Raw genomic sequence first — 16,719 nt, forward strand, 5'->3', positions numbered from 1 at the left:
CTGGGTTCATCTAACCCCAACTCTCTTTCCTGCCATGCAGGGGGTCAGACTCGATGATCTATTGAGGTCCCTTCCGACATCTATGAATCTATGAATCTATGTACTGGTGCATGGGACTGTTCCATCCTACGTGCAGGACTTTGCATTTCGGGAGATGTCTTTCAGTCCAATCTCCCAATTTGTCTAGCTCTCTCTGAATCCTCGCCCTACCGTCGAGTGTATCTACTACTCCCCCCAACTTGGTGTCATCTGCAAATTTGCTGAGGGTGCACTAGGTTAGTCCAACAACTCCATCCTAGCTTCCAACTTGTTGATGAAGATACTGAACAAAATTGCCCCAGGACCAAACCCTGGGGGGCTCCACTTGATACCAGCTGCCAATTAGACATTGACCCAACTACCCTCTGAGCCCAATGATCCAGCCAGTTTTCTATCCACCTTACAGTGCATTCATCCAACCTGTACGTCCTTAGTTTGCTTGTGAGAATGTTGTGTGAGACCATATCAAAAGCCTTGCTAAAGTCAAGGTATATCACATCCACTGGTTTCCCCACATCCATAGAGCCAGTCATCTCATCACAGAAGGCAATCAGGTTGGTCAGGCATGACTTGCCCTTAGAGAATCCATGCTGACTGTTCCTAATTACCTTCTTCTCCTCCAAGCGCTTAGAAATGGATTCCTTGAGGACCTGCTCCATGACTTTTCCAGGGACTGAGGTGAGGCTGACCGGTCTGTAGTTCCCTGGATCCTCTTTCTTCCCTGTCTTAAAGATGAGCACTATATTTGTCCTTTTTCAATCATCCAGCACCTCTTCTGATCACTGTGAGTTTTCAAAGATGATCACCAGTGGCTCTGCAATCACATCAGCCAACTCCCTCAGCATCCTGGGGTACTTCCCATCTGGTCCCATGGACTTGTACAAGTCCAGCTTTTCTAAATATTCCCTAACCTGTTTTTCTGCCATTGTTGGCTGCTCACCTCCTCCCCAAACTGTTCTGCCAGGTTCAGTGGTCTGGAAGCTGAGCTTGCCCGTGAAGACTGAGGCGAAAAAGTCATGGAGTACTTGAGCCTTTTCTACATCCTCTGTCACTAGGTTTCCTCCCACATTCAGTAAGGGATGCACACTTTACCCAATCTTCCTCGTGTTGCTAACATACTTGAAGAAACTCTTCTCGTTACCCTTCATGTCCCTTGCTAGCTGCACCTCCAATTGCACTTTAGCCTTCCTGACTCTTATACATCTCCATAGTCATATTTCCATGTTTCCACTTCTTGTAAGCTTCCTTCTTGTGTTTTAGCTCACTGAAGAGTTCCCTGCTAAGCCAAGCTGCTCTTCTGCCGCACTTACCGGTCTTCTTGTACATCAAGATGATTCATTCCTGCACTCTCCAGGAGGTTTATTTAAATGACAACCAACTCTTCTAGACTCCTCCTCTCAGATGGGCCTCCCAGGGGATCCTGCCCATCAGTTCCCTGAATGAGTTAAAGTCTACTTTTCTGAAGTCTAGGGTCCTTACTCTCCTGCTCTCTTTCCTTCCTTTCCTCAAAATCCTGAACTCAATCATCTTGTAGTTGCTGCAGCCCAAGTTGCCACCCACTACTACGTTCCTCACCAATTCTTCCCTTTTTGTGAGCAGCAGGTCAAGAAGAGCAGAGCTCCTGGTTGGCCTCTGACCCTATCCAAGAGACATTCAACAGGCCTATCTCCTGTTTCATACTGGAGCTCTGAGTAATCATACAGCTCTTTCACATAATGTGCAACTCCTCCTCCTCTTCTTCCCTGCCTGTCCTTCCTGAACAGCTTATACTCATCCATTACAGTGCTCCAGTCATGCAAGCTCCCACCAAGTCTCTGTGACTGTGCAAGGACTTCCAATTCTTTCTGCTTGTTTCCCAGGCTCCATGCTTTCATGTACATACACCTGAGGTAACTACATAATTGCCCTACTTTCTCAGGAAGAATGAGAAGGACTCCCTTGTTTCCACCACCTGCTTGCTCTTCGTCCAGGTCACCCACTTCCCCACTTACCCCAGGGCTTTGGTATCTATGACCCAGAAAGCCTAGTTTAAAGCCCTCCTCAGTAGGTTAGTAAGCCTGTCTGCAAAGATGCTCTTTCCTCTCTTCATCAGGTAGATCCCATCTCATCCTAGCAATCTTTCTTCTTGAAATAATGTCCCATGGTCAAAGAAGCCAAAGCCCAGTTGACAACACCATCTGCACAGCCATGCATTCGTCTGCAGGATGCATCCACTTCTGCCAGGGCCCTTCCCCTTGACCAGAAGGATTGAGAACACCACCTGAGCTCCCCACCCCTTCACCCTTGCACCCAGAGGCCTGTAATCACTTTTGATCTTCTCAGGGTTGACCTGGACAGTAGCATTGGTTCCCACATGAATGAGCAGCATGGGGTAGTAGTCAGAGGGCTAGAGGAGTCTTGGTAATCCTTCTGTGGCATCTCAGATCTGGCCTCAGGCAAGCGGCACATCTACTGAGACAACAGGAGACATTCTGTGTGAGCCTGTCAGACATTCTGATCAGTGTCAGGCATTCATTAGGCATTGATTTTTCTGGACTACTTTGAGAACTTGCCTCATGTTATGTGCCTGCCCAGTTCATTCTATTCAGCCTGAGCACCTACACAGCCATAGTACAGCCTTTTTAGCTGCTGTGCTGCACTGGGCTAGTTGGGGTAGGCTGCCCCCGGCCCCCACTCCTGCCCCCGCATGGCCAGGATGGACTCACCTCCTAGCGACACCATGATAGCAACAGCTCATTGTAGCAGGCAGGCAGGCAGGCAGGCAGAGCAGCTACTCAGTGCGCTGCATCACACCCCATCCTGTGTAGGCCCAGCTACCAGTGGCCACAATGCCAGGACTGCGCAGCCACAGCACCAACAGAAAGCCAGGTGGGGAGCAGAATGAATGCATGGGATGGCAGAAGAATCTGTGCACTGTGCAATGTGGCTTGGCCCCAGCTCTGCGGCACAGTAACTCAGCACTGGGTGCAGGCCTCCCTCCTCTGGCTCCCAGCAATGGCCAGTGGGCTGGATAGGATCAATTGGTGGGTCAGATATTGCTCATGGGCCATGTTTTGCCCACCTCTGGGTTAAACAATGTCCATAGCATTCTCCAGGCCCCCACTTAAATCTGGGAAAATATGTGGGGCCAGTAGGAGGGTAGTGAGCTAAAGGGAGGGTGGCCCAATAAAATGGATGCTATCCTGTTTGGGAGGTGGCTCTGGATTGTGTCCTTTGCTTTCAGTGGGACATCACATTTCTCTTTATCCTCCTTCTGTTTGTCCATTTTATCAAATGAAAAGCTATTGGGGTCTATAGCCAAAATCTAGCCCCTTCTCTCCCCCTACCAGTTAGCATCCAGATCATTGAGCAGTGGTCATTGTTTGGTTGTGTCCTCCTGAAACACACATCTTTCTTTCCTGGCTGCCTAGTGGATCAGCTTTAGGAGGAGAGCTAGAGAGTGTTCTATGTACTGTCTAGCTTTTTTATGATAGTTAGAGCACAGTGCTGGGAAGCAAAAGATACAAGGTTAGTCTCCTGTAGATTTAAGGAGTCCAGAATCTCTGTCTCCCATTCCCTGAGCAAATGCCCTAACTACCAGCCAAAAAAGTGGGAGAGGCTTTGACTAATGTTGTCTTGCTTTTGATGCATACATGCATACTTGAGGGATTCTGTTCTACCACAGACAGAAACAGAATCCAAACTGTGTGTAGAGGCAAAAAATTGCATGGCTACGTAAATGCCACTTAGGTGCCCAAAGGTGAAATATGATTTAACCCTTAATGTCATTATAAAATTATATATGAAAATATACAGCGCCAGAGTTTCAGCTAGAGTAAAGAGGCTTCTAGAGCACAATGTTAGTGAATACTATGTTGATAATAGCTTGTTCAATGTGCTGTTCAACCTATTGCTTTTATTCATACCAAAACTTTCCTTATCTCTTCCTACTCATGGAAGAAAAGGAAAGAACACCTAAGAAGACCAGTATCAATTGCTTAATTTGTTCTGGATGATCCTCAGTCATGTTTAGGGCACTAGTACCTAAAGAGACAATCTAATCTCATTGGTTAACATTTCATTTGGTATCTTCCCAACCTCTTGACATTTTCTCATGCTGGAAAAGGTAGGTTTGACCTTTGATAAAACTTAAACCTCTGTTTTCCTCCCCATGAAGAAGGTAATGATTAATGTATGTGTAGTTGGGCAATAACTTGTGCAAGTAAAAGCTTAATTTTTGTGTTAATGTTTAGCCATAATATATTTGCATATAGGGAAATTTAAAGAGATTGCATTCAACAGTGGTAGACTGGACTCAAAAAGACTAGGGGACCCCTTTCCATGCTATGTTCCTATGAGGATACTGCTTTTTCATAGGGTAAAGCCTCATTCATCCTTCACTCTAAATAGTTCTGGGGTTTTTTTCCCACTTGTAGTAACAAGAGGTTGTAAGCAGAGAATATAGTGAGAAGGGTGGAGTGGGGGCAGAGGAGGATTGCTGATCATGGCTTGCTTCCCACTGTGATTACTGAAAAGTACCAAGATACTATTGTCATGATAAGAGAATTCCATTCACACCTGAATAATTTAGGGGCTGGCTCACTGCCTAAAGTAATTTCTCTGAGAAAGTTGATGTATAAGTTGTCTAATTGCCTGATGTAACAGGGTGGTCTGGACTTTTTAGTGGGGCAGCCAGCCCTGGGTAGAAGCCTTAGAGACTTTTGACCAGGTGGCCAGAACATACCAGTAGCCCCAGGAACAATGGGCTACCAGGCTGATGCCTTACCTGACCAAGGAAGCTCAAGCAGGCCCTGGGGGCTGAGACTCCATGAAGTTATAATACTCTCAAGTCTACTACTTTAGATCAAACGGAGTTCACAGAGGATGGCATACAGATGCCAGTTCCAGGTGGAGCCTTTTCACCCAGACTTGCCACCTTGAGCTGTAGCTCAGTGCATCAAGGACCTATGTACCTTGTGGCAGAAATCAGAATCCAACCTACTTATGAAAGCCATAGAATTGGTGATAGTTGAACAGTTCAGACAGATATTCCAGTGGAGGCCCAGGAATGGGTCTGTAGATACTGGGTTATGGACTTTAAGGAAGCCAACCACCTCACTAAGGACTTTTTAGAAGCAGAATTAGAATAGAGACCCACCGAAGCCTAAATACAAAGCAAGGAAAGCTGGACACGACTCATCAGCCACTGAGTGGTTATGCACTCAGCCTGGGAGTCCTACCTTATTCCCCAAAATGGCAGGGATGGGCTCAGCTAGCTCAGGCCACAGAGTCAGGGCTGGAAGAGGATCATACTTGAGAGATAGTATTAGACCCAGGGAAAGGGGAGCCCTTGGTCTGCATCTGGTGTGGCTAGCCTGGGCACTGGCTCTGCGATTGCCTACTTATAGAGTCCAATTATGTCCAGTCTTGTGCCCCTAATGTCCTGATAGAAAACCCCAAAATAAAACTTAAGTAGTCCCTGTGAGAGTTGGAGATGTCCAGGTCCTACACCGCATAGGTGGGTAAGACCTTTGTACATGGGTGCCTCATGGATCCCACCCAACTGCCAGTGGTGGAGTGTGTGCATGTAATTTGTATACCAGAATACTCATCCCTATCTTATTTCAAGTGTGTGGCTCTTGAACAGAGGCTGAATGGCCAAGCTAGTTGTGGCAATAGTCAACCACCTTTCCTGGCTGGTGGCAGTGAATAAGAATTGGGACCTACTGATCAAATTGCTACATTGGGCCACACAAGAAAAGGGAGACCAGGAACTGTTGGAGCAACATGGAATCAACTAGGGAAGATATTCCCTTTTGACCCCAAGGTCTTCAGACTCCATGTGATGTTTCTCCAGGACTGCTGACAGACCAGAGAGGTGGCCCTGGCAACAGAGAATAAACTGGGTGAGAAGCAGAAGAAAGGGGTTAATGTCCAATGTCAGCTGGCTGGCCTCAGTGAGGATTCCTCAGAACCTGACCCCATGGGCAGTTCACATGGGGGCCAGATGGTGTAACTAGAAAAGGGTCCCAACTTTATTCAAAGGCAAAGAGATAAGTGTACACCATTCTATGGCCAACTGGCCCAGGTGAACAATAAAACACTTGACCCTCACCCTAGCTACCCACAACCCCCAGTTCAATTTGCAAGTGGATGTCCTGAAGTGGGTGACTGGGTCCTACTTTTACTTCCCTTATTAGAAAGCAAACTTCTCCCTTACTTGCAAGGGCCTTATGAGGATAAAAGGTTAGTGAGAGGTGCTGACAATAAGGTGTGGCTTGTGGGAAGACAACACAGGTCATAGATATATCACACCAACCTCTTAAAACCCTGATGGGCTGGGGAAGCACTAAGTACAGCAAAGATTTTCCCAGCAGTTCTGAAAGATGTGGGTAGTCCCAGTCAGTTCCCATCCAGTGGGGTCATACAGGGGAAGAATGTATTGCTATCCTGACAGAAAGAGGCCAGGGACCTACTGAAAGAGTTTCCAGATGTGTTTACCACCAAGTCAACAAGAACCACCTTAATTAATCTTCAAATCATCCTAAGGCCCTGTTGTTCAGTCCAAAGGGGGTTCCAAGTAACAGGAGATAGTAAAGAGGAAAGTACAAAATATCTTAGAGCTGGGCATGATTGAAGAATCATCAAGAGAATAACGCAGCCTAATTGAGCTAGTGCCCAAACCAAACAAAAAATACATTTCTGTATCAACTTCTACAAATTAAATGCTGTATTAAAGTACAATGCATATCCAATGCCTTAGGATACAACGACTGGGGTAGGCCAAATACATATCCACCCTTGATTTTGCAAAGGGATACTGGCACATCCCCTTGTTTCCAAATCCCATCAGCTAACTGTATTTACAGTACCCTGGGGCTGCATCAATTTAAGACCCTCCCCTTTAGTCTCCACAGCACCCTGGCCACCTTCTAACATCTGATGGATTCTGTATGCCCCATTGTGAGTATGCCGTGCCCTACAGTGACAAGGGGGTGGTGTTCACCAGCACTTAGACAGATTACCTGTATTGGGCCAGTGCCATACCCTTGGCTGCAGGCCTGATGGCAAACCTGATGAAGTGCTGGCTTGACTGTCAGGAAATTAAATATTTAAGGTATGCTTTTGGGAAGATTAGATCACTCATGGACAAGGTAAATCTCCACTGCCCAAGCAAAGAGGCAGCTAAAGTCCTTTCTAGAATTAGATAGCTATTATCACCACTTTACACCACCATTTTCAGCACTTACCACCCCACTGACAGACCGCCTATGTAAGACCACACCCAAAACAGTGTAGTGGTCACGAGTGGACACTTCAGCCTTGGGAGAAATAAAGCAGATTCTATGTACTGCCCCAGTATTACACAGCCCAGACTTTAACCAGAGGTTTGTCCTATAAACAGATGCTTCAGAGTGAGGCTTAGGAGCCATGCTTTCCCAAGACTTTTAAGAAGGGGAATATCCACCCTGTATCTATCAAAACTGGACACTTGTTCCTCAGGAACAAAGGTATTCTATGGTTTGAAAAGGAGTGTCTAGTGATCATATGGATGATTGAACCCTCCACTACTAACTCCTCTGGGTCCCACTTATTCTAGTCACAGACCATGCCCCCCTGACACAGCTACACACGCTGAAGTGAGACAACCCCTGGCTCATATCCTAGCACCTGGTATTGGAGACCTAGGTGTGTGATGTCCACCATCATTCTGGAGCAATCCATGCCAATACAGACTTCTTGTCATAGGAGTGGAGGGGGTTTGAATGTGGAAAAGGGATTCCCAGACTCTATTCTTGGGGTTTGGGGAGAAGGTGCAGAATATGTAACAGGACACTCTGGCCCTGTAAGTGTGGCAGCCAGCCCCAGGTAGGAGCCCATGTGTAAGAGATTAGCTTGGGGGTAAAAACCCAAGCAGGAAAAGAACAAGTTGAGCTGGGGAAGAAACAAGTCTGTGGCCCAGAGTCTGATAGCAATTCAGAAAACCTCATTTCTAGGAAGGGCCAGAGCTGAAGGGCTCTCACTTGCTGCCTGGGAAAAAGCCAAAAGTTTTTACTTTTGTTCATGTGTTTGTTGTTCCAGTCAAGGATATTTTTTATGTGATGGACCATTGTTTGGACTGGCTGAGAGGCTCCTAAGGGGACAGAGCCCATCTATGTTGGAGCCACCACAGCAACCCACTTACATCCAGATACAATCATGGGCAGATCCAAGATTTTGCAGGGGTGGGGTGCAGGAGCAGCACTGGCACTGCAGTGTGGTGCCACCCCTGCTCCCAGCTTTCCCACCCCACTGGGAAACAAAAATCTGGTACTTCTTTAAGTCCCTGAAGCAGGTAAGCACCTCCCCTCATCCACTCTCAGCACCCCTACTTCCACTCCATGCTCAACAACATGTCCTTCCCCTGCCCATTCCCACCCTCCCCTTCCACTTCTTGTGTTCCTGCTGTCTTCAGCTGCCCTGGAGGCAGGGGGAGCTCCAGAGTTGCTCTTGCCCTGCTCCAGCCAGGCTGTGTGGAGAACCAGGCTCAGCAGGGGGTGGCCGCAGTGGTGGGTGGGTTCCACTCCTTGTCCTGGCTTGGCAGAGAAAACCCAGGAGGACCAGAAAAGGAGAAGTAACCTGCCTACCCTCACCACTGCCGCTGTCCCCTGCTGAGCTGGGCTACTCATGCACCTAGTCTGGAGCAGGGCAGAAGCAGCTCTGGAACTCTCCCTGCCCATAAGTTAACTACAGACAGCAGAAACAAAAGCAGCAACAGGTCAGGGAAGGGAAGAGGGGGAATAATGGGGGTTGGGAGAGGGGACATGCTGCTGAGCATGGAGGAGAAGACTTCTTTCTTACCTGTTTTGGGGGCTTTAAAAAAATCTCCAGCCGCTGTTTCCATGGTACGGTCCAAAGTAGAGGCTGTGACCATGCCACTATACTCCCCTCTATGCATTCCTGGATACAATATCATCTGGGAGGCTTTCTTGGGCCATATTTACAGTTACTCCAAATACTGGATCAAATAAACCCTTCTTTTAAGGAAACAACAGAAGAAGATATTCTGGGGATGAACTGCTTCCCCTGTAGTCCATTTGTGTCTATGGTAGTCCCCTGTTCTCTATCCAGTAAGCATGCCTTTGGGGTCATGACAAAAGATTAATCAAGATTCATAGCTCCATAAATGCATAAGTTTTCTTTAAATCCCAGAGCACTATTGCACCATGTAGTCCAACCTCCTGTGCAATCAGGTCATGGCATTTCACCCAGTTTCTCCTGTGTTTAAACTCAGTAACTTGCTTTTGAACCACATCTCTGAAACTTACCATCTGTTTTTAAAACTTCTTTTTCTAAACTCTGGTCTCTGATACTTATTCCAACATTTCATTATTCATAGGTTGCAGTTTGCTCCTTTTAGTTTTCTCCCCACTCTTAGGAAGTGTCAGACTGGTGCCTGCCTGCTAGATAATACCATCTGATTCTTTTGAAGAAAGGGTATATTTTTCCCATTTGCTATGCAGTTTTTCACGCATTATGCCTAGGCATAAACAACAAACTATTAAAAAGATAAGACCTGGGTTTTGCACATTCACTTCCTAATGGCCTGAAAATCCACCTGCAAGTTATAATTAAAAATGTAGTATGAAAAAACAAAAATAAAAGTCTACATTAAAAATATCTGTAAGTAACTTATTTTTTCTCTGATTTGAGCCCATGGGGCACATCCAGAAAAGCACGCACGTGCAGGGGTGTGAGTATGCTGCTGCAAAAATAACAGCAGCACAAACTTGTGCTGCTGCTTTTTGAAGTTGCATATGCCCCTGCATGAGGGATGCGGTGCAGGGAAAAATGCCCCTCTTTGGGGAAATGGCCATTTCCCTGCTCTTCCTGCTCCCAGCATGCTGGAGGAACCAAGAGACAACTAGAGGAGGGGAAATGCTCTGGTCAGCAGCCAGAGTGTCTCCCTGGAGGATCAAGCCTCTAAGCCTCTATGCTTCCTGTCATATGCTCCTGTAGCATGCACCATGCCACTTTTTGCAGTGGTTTTTTGAGACACTGGGATCTCCCAGTATCAAATTTTGGCACCACACTGCAAATTAGCAGTGCGGTGAATAGTTGCACATGTGCCACGTGTGGTTTACAGCACCTCAAACTGCTTTGAGGTGCCCCAGACCACATGTGCACACTCATCTGGACATGCCCACAGCTGACAAATGCCTATGTACACCTAGGAGCATTGTTTAGCAAAGAAATCCCATAGATGTTTAGTAATATAGAGTGAAATGATTCTCTACAGTCAAATGTTAGCATTAAAAAAGATTAATCTTCACCTTTGGAAATACTACCAACATTATGAGCCCAAATCCTGTCTGCCCTCTGTTCCTCTATCCCTGTAGTTCCTGTACAGGACAGAAATAAGCCAGCAATATTATGAAGTCTTGGAGGTAAAGAGGTAACTAAATGATTTAAGCTTCCTGACCCTAGCATTCCTACATAAGTCTCCCTTTGTGAGTCAGGCATAGGAGGATCTATGGAGTGCACACAATCCTGGATTCTTTGAGAGAAAAGGATAGGTGCAGCATGACCTAGATATGGCCCATGTCAGGCACATTTCAAAAGAAAAAACATCTCTGCATACAATAGGACTGAATACAGTGGGCAACGTTCACTGTGTACAAAGAGCCTTTTGCAGACCAACACAGCACTTTGTTTGGACATGGTGCATTCGTAGTCTACACAGTTTACATAGAGCACATATGTGTGTTTGGTACACAAGGGCCACCTCTACTTGAGATGCTGACCGTGCAGTAGCCTGATACTACTGTGCAGTAGTGTCATGTGGCAAAAACCATGGCACTTTGCTACTGCGCAGTAGTATTAGGTTACTGTGCAGTAGCATCACAAAAAATACATTCATCAGCGCTACTGTGCAGTAACTCGGGTTACTGCACAGTCCTTTAGTACTTGTTTATATAAGTACTAAAGGACTGTGCAGTAATAACTGTGTGGGCAGCATCTCATGTAGATGTGGCTAAGCAGTACCAAACACCACATGCAAAAAAGTAAGGAAGTTAAGTTATTACCGCTTTGGAAAGCATAAGTTATTTTGGATTCATTTATATTCTCAGCTTTATGTTAATTCTTTTGTAGTGAATATGAGAGTAGATACGAACCTCACCCTTGTGGTGTTCAAAGAATCCCCATTAGAAGTTCTGCTTCCTAGCATCAATCAAAACGAATTATTTGGTGCTTTAACGCTGCTTTATAATGTTACACAACACTGTATTTTCACTTGAAACAAAAGTAAAAGAAAAAGAAGATATTCACCACTTTTTGGATATCCTGCTAATAACACATCATCACTCCTGGCTTCAAAGGACTCAAGAGCTTCAAAAGTCGCTGGGCTGCACAATAAAACAGGGTACAATACCCCTTTGTAAGAAAACACATTCTCCTCTGGTGGCACGTCCTGGGCAAGAGCCATGATCCTGTCCAACCTTTCAGTTAATGCTTTCCTATTGGAAGTCATTTTCGCCTTTCTCTAGCTGTGAGATTCTTTACAGGCGGAGGCAAAAATTGCCTTTTAAAAGATTTGTACCTTGGTAGGAGAGGTGATCAACATTAGATGACTCCTCCTACTTACTTATGAGGAAAGTTATAATAAACTGTAGTTGTAGCATTGTTGTCAGCTCTTCAAATTCTTTCTGAATCACATGATTTCCTCTCCTGCTGTACCACCTCAGGCAGTGACACAGAGTTCTTGACCTCAAGCAATTTGGACGAAGGTGGATGCACACACTCCCCTCCCACTTCCAGCCACAGTTCACTGAAAGCTGGAATTTCTATGGCACACAAATGCCAAAATTCTTTCTTTTTAATCTTTAAAAAAGCCAAAATTTCCATTTTGGAATAAAATTAAAAGAAAAATAAACTAGTACTATAATTTAAACATTTCATTTAAAAATATCATTTCAAAACTGAGACTAAGAATCCAAGATGAAAGGCTGCAGTGTGGCTCCAGGACCCTTGGCATTTGTTTCCCAACCAGCCAGCAGATTGGCAGGGTGCTGGGACCTATGACTGAGCCAGGAGACTTTGATTTTAATAGCCAGGGCTCCCAGGCTCTACGATATAGATGTACCCATAGAAAGTAGGAGAGGGAGTGTAATGCCAGCTTTCTTAATTTTAAAAACTTAAGATTCTTTAAAAACATTTAAAAAATCATTCCTTTTAATCTAATTTGTGATTTTGGGGCATCTGATTGTTAGCTTATGAGCTACTGGGGAAAGCCGAAAACAGATAGTGCTACTCACACCTAAACTTTGTGTAACAGGCTGCCAATGTGGGCTCACCAGATTGGCTTGAGATACTTACCCTGGGGAAGAAACAGTGCTGGTGAACTCTGAGCAACCCCAAGGGTGGAGCAGGGGAGCCCTGCCCCATGGAAAAGGAGAAGCCAATCGAAAGAAGGGGTTTTCGGTCCCCTCATTCGCATGGAAGGGGGATGGCTGGAGTGGGGATCCAGCCATCCTGAGCCCTGGTTGGCCGGTTTGCAAGCCAGGGAGTAAGCGCCGGAGGGGATAAAAGCAGCAGCCAAACTGGCATGGTGGACTGTTGACAGTGACTCTAGTGAATGATGTAGGAGGCCTAAGAAGAGCTGGGGTGAGCTGACCCAGCAGAGGGAGCAGAGAGACCCCTCTGAAGAGCCTCAAAGGCCCTGGGAGAAGAAGGCAGCAGCAGTCGGCCGTGCCTCCAGCCCTGCAGCAGAGAGGGAGCTGGCGACCAGGGCTTGGGGCAGACAGCTGGTTCCCTAAGGCCCCATTGCAGTGTGCTGGACGTGCTGGGGATCCTGAAGGTTAGGAGTGGTAGTCGGCTCCCCACTCCACTGCGGCAGAGAAGAAGCAGCAGCCAGGAGCGTAAGCTGCATCCTTATCCAGAGCAGGGAGCTGGGCCGGTGAGTTGAGGAAACCCCTCACCTTCCCTGGGGAAGCAGGACAGCAGCAGGCAAGGCACTGGGATCCTGAGGAGCAGCAGAGCGCCAGGACAAGGGTCCCTGGGAATTCGGGGCGCAGGTCGGCACTTGGAGCGGGACTGGTGAGCCGCGAGGCATGTGGGGTGCCCAGCCAGTCATCTGGAGGAGGGGTTTGGAGCAAGGACACCTGGGAGCTGCCTGTGCTGCTGACCCTCTGCCACTGACTGCCCCAGAGGGGACTCAGTCCTGTCCCTTATTCTGCAGCTGATTGTCATCGGATGGAGTCCCTGAGCTCTGTGCTTGGGTCATGCTGATTGCTGCAGGAGCCTACTCAGTTGCTTGTTGCTTGCCTTTTTGGTTGCCACGGAGGGTCACCCTTCAGCCTCTTTGGGGGGTTGGGGTTTGATACAATTTGATTTCTGCAAACCAGAAGAGCTTAACCTGCTGCAGCCTGTCACTTATTGGGAAGCCTGTTGGAGCTGCTGGGAGTGACCACCTTGCTTCCTTGTGGTAGCATCTCAGCAGTGGCTGAAAGCTACCAGTTACCCTACCTTTGGTTCTTGAGTCAAGGGCTGACTAATGCATTCTGGTTTGTTTTGTGATTCTGGTTATGCCATTTAAGCTCACTTGTAAATAACCTTTCCTATTATTCTTGTTTTGTAAATAAAGTGTAAATATTTAAATCAGTTAAGTGTTAGACCTTCTTGGGACCACAGGCTGCTCTGTGGGGAGCAGAGGCCGGCTGGAAAGTAAATTGGTGCTGGCCGGAAGTCCTGCCCCACTCTCACCACACCATCCTTGATATTGGGCACGGGTGGCAAATATTGGGCTGCCACCCGGGTTACATTTGTTTAATGTTTTTTTCCGTCAAACCCCACTACAATGGCTAACTGTGGGAAATGGTGAGTACAATTAGCGTCAGCGCTAAAGCAAAAGGAACCAGACTACAACAGGTTTAAAGCAGTGGTCAGCAACATTTTTGGGCAGAGTGCCCTAAACACCTGCAACCTCGACTTGTAAGTTGTTGGCATGCCAGGGGCAGTTGGTGGGGGATCCTTGAGGGGCCCGATTCTTGTAGTGGTGGTGCAGCCCTGGCCCCTTCCCTGCTGTCTGCCCCAAGGTGCATGTGCCAAGCAAAATGCTTTTGAATGCCACATTCTGGCACCCATGCCTACCCCTGAGTTAGAGACTACTATAGACATTAGTTGTTTTCAGATCAGCTGGGCCTGAGGAAATTCACCTATGACACCTGCTGAAGCAATCTTAACTGTTAGCAATTATCTTTGAGAATTCCTGGAGAAAATCCATCAAACTGAAAGAGGGCAAACAAAATGATTATCTTTAAAAAGGGTAAAAAAAAAAAAATGATGATCCATTAAATTACAGACCAGTCTGTATACTACGAAAGATAATGCACCAAATAATTAAACCATCTATACGTAAGCTCCTAAATAAAGTTATGCAAAAGCAAGCTGTTTTACTTTCATGACAGGCTTTTCAGACCTTGTGATTAGAGATGATCTTTTTTTGGTTTTAGTAAAACTTTCTTGATTGTTTCACATGAAATTCCATAAGCAAGCTAATGAAATTTGATCCAGTTATCAATATGGTTTTTCAGTTATCAATGGTTCACTGTCAAGCTGGAAGGATTTATCAAGGGAGGTTCTGGAGGGTCTACTCTGGGTAGCATAAAGTTCAGTCAACCTGAGCCTAATACTTCTTTGAGCTAACGTGATTAAAGCACACCAATTTCTGCAGCCTACAGCACACATGGGAGTGGTGTGACTGGCATCACATACAGCTGCTTTCAACCCCCTCAGCCCAAATGACCAGCTACCCATTTACAGTTGGATTGATTGAGGGGAAGCCTTTGCATAAGTTCAAAGGAAGGCTTGAATTCACACTGCTGGAGCCCTCTCAAAAAAAATATTTTCATGAATTATTTGGATGTTTTCAGTACACATTTCTTGATGATAACCAGCTGGAAGCACACTGGAGAACAGGATCAGAATTCAAAATAACCTTGGCAATTTGGAGGAAAAAAAATGATATAAATGGGCCACAGTTGAGAAATACTACACATAATTAGGAATAATCAATTGTATAAATTCAAAATGGGAAATGATTGTCTGGTCAGTTGTTTTGCAGAAAAAAAGTTTGGAGGGTTATCATGGATTACAAGTGAAATATAAAGCAACAAGGTCATACTGTTCTGAATCAAATATCACAATGAGATGTATAGGAAAGAAGTGTCATATAAAACAGATATGCTACTGAGCACAGATAGTGTCAGGCCATGGCCTTGAACCAGGGGCTTCAGCTTGCACTATCCATCAAGCACCAGGAAATGTTGCTGGATGGAACCTCTTGCACCATGTGACCTGCTTCATGTTCACAAGGCAAGTTATCCAGAGGGGGAAAAGCACCCAGGAGCTTTCTCTGCTACTGCTTGCCAGTAAGGAGAGCTGGAAAACTACTGGTGGGAGCCCTCATCTCTCCTTCTCTACCACCACTACTACCTTCAGCTGTGATACTAATGAAATGTGAGCTTAGAGCTCTCCCCAGGTGAGGGAGCTGCTCCTCTGACCCTTGTGCAGAACAGGGGAAACCTGTCAAGGGTAGGATGGGTGGCAGGAGCAGCAGAGCTCAGACTCTCTCAGAACAACTTATAAGGTGGTTTTATGTATATGTTTCCCCTTTCTCACCATATTGTCCTCAATGACAGCTTTCCAAACAAATTCCCTCCCCTCTCAGATTACTATTGTATGTAAGTAAAGCATGTCAGGTTGAGGTTTAGTTTATACTCTGCTTCTTACAGGGAAGCAGTGTTAGGGCTCCTTAAAGAAGAAGACTTAAGACTCGTTGGGGAAAAGGAGGACAGATGGTGAGTCATGATATCCAGGGATCCTGGTTTTTCCTGATAAAAAATGGCAAATTCTCAGATAAAAAAAAAAAAAAATTCTCTGATAAAAACCCCCAAATCCATGATTAAAACAAAAGTCCCCTCACTTGCCCCTCCCCACAGCCCCCTGGTCCTGCGGATGCCCCTCATTTCCTCCCTCCACAGCCCCCTGGCCCTGATGGTGCCCCTTACCCCCTACCCACAGCCCCTTGCCAGCCCCAGCCCTGCTGGGGGGCAGGCCATCTGCCAGACCTATAGGGCCAGAGACCCAGGTATGCATCCCCCTGCCCCTGGCAGGAGGTGGCAGGTGCTGCAGCAGAGCAGAGCATGGAGCCCAGCTCCCTGCCCGTTGCCTGCCTGCTGTGGGCTCAGGTTGGGGGGTGGCTCCTTGCTGCTGCGCACATTCCTGGGGAGACAGGGAGGACCTGTGTCCCCCAGATCCATGTGCTGGGTGGGGGTGGACACAGGCTGCCCACTGCGAGCTTGGGTTCCCACCATGCTGCCCTCCAGGTCTCCACAGCCAAGCAGGTGTGATCAAGCGCTGGGAATGTAGGGCCACACAGGTAAGCTGCATGCTGCAAGCTCCACCCTACAAGCTCTGTCCTGGCAATGTGTCTCCTGCACACATGGCAGCAGCGAGGGGCACAACCCTGCAGTGCTGCCCCTGCTGATGCCGCATGAGAAGGGGATGCGTCACCAGGGCAACGCAGAGCTCACAGCAGCAAGGAGATCCCCACACAGCCCTGCTCTGCTCTGAAATGCTGCGGTGCACCTGCTGGGCTATGGAGGCCCTGGGGGAGGGCATCAGGGTGGGGGCCCAAGCCTGCAGCAGGCAGCCTATGCC

The 16,719-nt window shown here is 46.9% G+C and overlaps 1 protein-coding gene and 1 long non-coding RNA gene across 3 annotated transcripts in view; one reads left to right on the forward strand and one right to left on the reverse strand.

Annotated features, from left to right (window-relative positions):
* The window catches only part of LOC102373192 (sulfotransferase 6B1-like), a 28,190-nt gene extending 16,519 nt beyond the window's left edge, over positions 1–11,671 (reverse strand). For both annotated transcript variants that reach the window (XM_006017007.3, XM_025195016.1), the window contains exon 1: positions 11,329–11,671. In XM_006017007.3, the coding sequence (XP_006017069.1) occupies positions 11,329–11,530 (202 nt within the window). In that variant the 5' untranslated portion in view covers positions 11,531–11,671. The remainder of the gene's footprint in view (positions 1–11,328) is intronic.
* A 3,893-nt stretch (positions 11,672–15,564) lies between these two features.
* Positions 15,565–16,719, forward strand: part of LOC102370279 — a 7,842-nt gene continuing 6,687 nt past the window's right edge. Inside the window, exons 1-2 of the long non-coding RNA XR_323044.2 lie at positions 15,565–15,646; positions 15,792–15,857. This is a non-coding gene — a long non-coding RNA (uncharacterized LOC102370279). The remainder of the gene's footprint in view (positions 15,647–15,791; positions 15,858–16,719) is intronic.

The sequence above is a fragment of the Alligator sinensis genome, unplaced genomic scaffold (assembly GCF_000455745.1).
Source record: "Alligator sinensis unplaced genomic scaffold, ASM45574v1 scaffold448_1, whole genome shotgun sequence".
Classification (NCBI taxonomy): domain Eukaryota; kingdom Metazoa; phylum Chordata; order Crocodylia; family Alligatoridae; genus Alligator; species Alligator sinensis.